General features: G+C 67.0%; 1 protein-coding gene across 1 annotated transcript; it reads left to right on the top strand.

The window, feature by feature from the left end:
- The first annotated feature begins 344 nt into the window (after positions 1–344).
- Positions 345–4,020, top strand: NPTX1 (neuronal pentraxin 1). The gene is made up of 5 exons (XM_077833836.1): positions 345–794; positions 1,128–1,335; positions 2,262–2,506; positions 3,001–3,180; positions 3,799–4,020. Exons 1-5 carry the CDS (start codon positions 345–347, stop codon positions 4,018–4,020), a joined length of 1,305 nt encoding a protein of 434 aa, XP_077689962.1.
- Positions 4,021–4,707: the final 687 nt, after the last annotated feature.

Here is a 4,707-nt window from a genome sequence, read left to right as displayed (position 1 = left end):
CACACCCCCTGCTTGCGTATACCTCCCCCCGGCTCCACACACAGACCCCGCTGGCTCCCCCCGCCCTGTCCCACGGAGCGCGTGTCCGCGCGTGGGCCCTGCCGCGGGGGGGGGGGGGGGGAGCGCCGCCAGCTCCAGCGGGCAGGACCCCCCCCGCGCGCGCCGCCAGCCCGGCAATTAAACCGGGATTCCACCCCGCGGTGACGTCAGCGGCGGCGTAGCCCCGCCCGCGGTCTATAAAGCGGCCCGCGCCCCGCCGCCGCTCGCCAGCGCTCCGGACAGCTCCCGGGTGCTGAAGCCGAGGGCGGGCGCGGCGTGGGGCGAGCTCGGCGCCAGGCCCAGCCATGCCTGCAGGGGCCGCGTGCTGCCTTTTCCTCGCCTCCGTCCTCTGGCTGAGGGCGGGCGCCCAGAGCTTCGGCCAGACGCGCTTCGTCTGCACCTCGGTGCCGGTGGATACGGACCTGTGCGCCTCCTCCCTGCCCGGCAGCGGCACGGCCGAGGAGCTGCAGAGCGCCGTCCTGCAGCTCCGGGAGACCGTGCTCCAGCAAAAGGAGACCATCATGAACCACAAAGAGACCATCCGGGAGCTGACCACCAAGCTGGGCCGGTGCGAGAGCCAGAGCCTGCCGGAGACAGGCCCCAGCGAGTCCAAAGCGGCCGGGGGAGCCAGCCGCAAACAGACCGGCTCGTCCAAAAACACCATGGGGGATCTGTCCCGGGCGCCCGCTGCTGAGACCTTGAGCCAGCTCGGGCAAACTTTGCAGTCACTTAAGACAAGGCTAGAAAACCTAGAGGTACTTTTACTTTCCGTTATTCCGTATAGTTAGACGAAAGGGCGCGGGACGATCTTACCTATGACTCCACCTCGGCCACGTCCTTAGCTCCGCGGTAACCTGTCGTGGGGCGCCGCTGTCCTGTGTGAGGGGCAAATGCAGCAAGGTAAAGCACAGCCCAAACCTGACTACGGCAGCTGTCCTCGCTTTAGTTTAATTAGGCGAGGCTGCTTGTTTGGTGCGGGCTAAATGAATGTAGCTCTCAGCTAGCGAGCGCCGGAGCCAGTCCCGGGCAAATACCGCACGGTGTTAATTTGGTTTGTAACAACCCACTTATTATCTTTGCTCCCGCAGCAGTTTAGTAGGATCAATTCGTCAGGCCAAACCAACCACCTGAAGGACATACTCCAAACTAAAATCGATGACTTGGAGAAGCAAGTTCTGTCCAGAGTGAATAGCCTGGAGGAAGGAAAGTTAAATCCAAAGAATGAGTCCGAGGAAAGGAACAAAATAGAGAGCACGTTAACTTCCCTGCACCAGAGGATCAGTGACTTGGAGAAAGGTAAAGGCTCGGACTGCAGCTGACATGGTGGGGTTTAAATGCACCATCCCTAACACAAACCCTAGCGCCGGACGGGATGAAAACATCACCCTCTCGCCCATCCTCCCGGTTCCCCCCCCCCCGCCCATAGACGCCGGATTGAGGTTCCTCTTTCCGAACAGTGGCCCGTTTTTAAGCCCCCTATCTATTGCTTTGTCCCTTGGCGGGACCTGGCGGCCGGGGGCGCGGGGTCCTGCTCTGCTCACCGGGGGTCCGGGAAGCTGTCTGTAAAGTCGGAAGCGCCCTGAGCCCACCCTGTTGTGTCCTGGACCCTGCACATCTGCCCCAGGAAACCACGCAGCTGGCCCATTAGAAACCATTGCGCTTCCGATCCAACCGTGGCGGGCATTGGAGGCGTGGGGTTCCCGCGCCCCTGCAGGGCTCTGCGCCAGGTGAGCTGGGGCGGGTTGGTGCGTGTGCGAGGCGCCCTCTGAGCAGGGTCTTCAGCAAGCTGCGGGCTTGCCCCGTCCCGGCTTGCTGCGCCTTGGGGCCCTGCCCGGAGCGTTGGTTCGGGCCGGTCCCTCTGGCTTTATGGGGAAATGGACGCGGGCTGTACTGGGGGGAGCGGGGACCCCCGTCCCCCGAGCGCGGGTCCTATGGCCCGCATGGAGCGCAGCAGCGGGCTGGCGGGGTTGGGACTGTGCCATCTTAGGCTCGTTACATAACTCGGGGGAAGGAAGATGCGGGTGATGGGGAGGAAACGAAGGGCTTGCGGAGTAGCCAAAGCCGGAGCCACTGGCGCCGCTAGCCTTGGTCCTGAACACAGGGCAGCCCCAGCCCCAGCCCCGCTGTCTCGCTCCAGGGCCCCGCTCCTGCTCCGCGCAGAGACCCCGCATTGCCCAGCCCCCCCCGCGGAGAGCAAACCGCTCCCCTTTCTCTCCGGGCAGGGCAGAAAGACAACCGGCCGACCGACAAGTTCCAGCTGACCTTCCCGCTGCGGACCAACTACATGTACGCCAAGGTGAAGAAGAGCCTGCCCGAGATGTACGCCTTCTCCGTGTGCATGTGGATCAAGTCCAACGCCTCGCCGGGGGTGGGGACGCCCTTCTCCTACGCGGTGCCCGGCCAGGCCAACGAGCTGGTGCTCATCGAGTGGGGCAACAACCCCATGGAGATCCTCATTAACGACAAGGTAGGCTGGAACCCCAGCCCCCGCAGAGCCCCGGGCTCTCCGCGCCGCCCCCCGCGCGTGGGGTCTCCGCCGCTCCCCTTGCACTGGTGAGAGTGACTGCCCCGGGCAGGCCGGTGCGGAGCCGGGCCCCACGGGGCCCAGGACAGACAAACCAAACCCCCTTTACCCATAGCACGGGATACGGCCCGCCCTAGCCCAAAGCTTGGGTCTCTTACAGCCGATGGAGTCCAGCGCCCCACCCAAGTCAGAGGTTGCAGAATGGGCCCGGTCCTGCGCTTCGCCTTTGACCCTACTGGGAGCAGGGGCAGGTCCCAACGCGGCCCCCTCTCTCCGGGCTATAGGGGTCCCTGCACCGCAGCAGACTCCGCTCAGTCCTTATTAACTCCGAGATGGGGGGAGGCTCGGGCCGATCTAGGGACCTCTCTGAGCTCGGCGGCCCCGGGGCTGCAGTAACCCCCCACCCCTTCTCTTCTCTTCCCCCCCCACCCCCCCAGGTCGCTAAGCTCCCGTTCGTCATTAACGATGGGAAGTGGCACCATATCTGCATCACCTGGACCACGCGGGACGGCGTGTGGGAGGCCTACCAGGACGGCACGCAGGGGGGCCACGGAGAGAACCTGGCTCCCTATCACCCCATCAAACCGCAGGGGGTCCTGGTCCTGGGCCAGGAGCAGGTAAGGTGCCGGCAGCAGGGGCCGGCTGCGCAGCCCCCTGGAACAGAAGTGGGGGGCCGCCCTGGGGGGCCTCAGGGGAGGGGGCCGCAGGTCAGGGCTGGAAGACGGGGAGTGATCCAAGGGCGAGGAGGGAGATTCTCTCTCTCACACGCACCGCAGAGGGGATACTCTCTCTCTCTCTCTCACACACACACACACGGCCACCCCCCCCCCCCCGCCACACTCACTGCCTGCCACCCGCACAGCCCCCTGGAGGCCGGGCGCCCGGGCAGACTTTGCGGGTGGTTTGGGGCGGGGCTGGGGGGGGGCAGGGGCTGCTCCCCCGCTGCGAAGGCTGCGGGAACAGTGCGGCGCGGGGAGCTGCGGAAGGGGCCCGAGGAGGCGGCTGGTTCCCCCTGGGCGGGGCGGGGAGCCTGACTCGGCGGGGGGCTCGCTCTGACGCCCGGGCCTGGGGAGAGCCAGGCTGCCCCGTGCCGGTTCCCCAGCGGGGAGCGGTGACCCGCCGCGGCTGGGCGCGGGGGCCCGGGGGCGACTGGGAGCCCGGCGCCGGCGGGCAGCAGGGGCGCGACGCCCGCTCCCGCGGGGGCCCCTGTGACCCGCGCTGTGATTTCTCCGAAGGACACCCTGGGCGGGGGGTTTGACGCCACCCAGGCCTTCGTGGGCGAGCTGGCCCATTTCAACGTCTGGGACCGGAAGCTCAGCCCCGGGGAGATCTACCACCTGGCCACGTGCAGCACCAAAGCCCCCGCCGGCAACGTCCTCGCCTGGTCGGAGACCACCATCGACGTCTACGGGGGGGCCACCAAGTGGACATTCGAAGCCTGCCGCCAGCTCAACTAGCGGCGGGGGGGCTGGAGCGCGGCCCCCCCCTCCTCCCCCCCCGGGCATGAATTCAGGACTAAAGTCCCCCCCGCCCCGCGTCTGTCCCTGCAAAGGCAAACCCCGCCGAGCACCAGGGCACCGGCCTCGCCAGCGCGGGCGCGGCCGCTCCAAGCGCCCCGGGCAGCACCGAGCGCCGGCTGACCAGCCGCTGGGAGGGCTGGTTCCGTCGTCTTGGCCCTTTCCCTGGAGGGCGGCGCCCGCCCCCCGCTTCCAGCTCCCCCGAACCGGCTCATTTCTGTCTTGCCAACTTCCTTTGAAGCCTGCGTGCCTTGGGCGGGTGCAGCTCCCTCGCCCAGCTGTCTTCGTGCGCCTCCTCGCCAGTGGCTCTCCCGCGGCGGCTCCTTCCCGGGTGGCCAAGCGGAGGGCACGTCTACACTAGGTTGTGTGACCCGAGAACGGGGGGCCGCTGAGTTCTTGCCCCCCACCGCTGAGCACCTTGGCAGAGGGCCAGAGCACTAGGCGGGTCTGACGTTGCTTAGGGGTGTGTGGGGCTGACTCAGGAGCCTCCGATCCCCGGTTACTTTTATTTTTTTTGGGGGGGGGAGGCGGCTCCTTTCGTCTTTCAGTGCCAGGGCGTGACTCCTGTCTACTTGGACTGGCTCTGCAGGAGCATCGGCGGAGGAAGAGCCTCCTCCTTCCCCCACT

This window comes from Eretmochelys imbricata, chromosome 14 (genome assembly GCF_965152235.1).
Source record: "Eretmochelys imbricata isolate rEreImb1 chromosome 14, rEreImb1.hap1, whole genome shotgun sequence".
In the NCBI taxonomy this organism is placed as follows: Eukaryota; Metazoa; Chordata; order Testudines; family Cheloniidae; genus Eretmochelys; species Eretmochelys imbricata.
The sequence above is the reverse complement of the archived record's forward strand: the minus strand, read 5'-3'. Positions and strand labels throughout refer to the sequence as shown.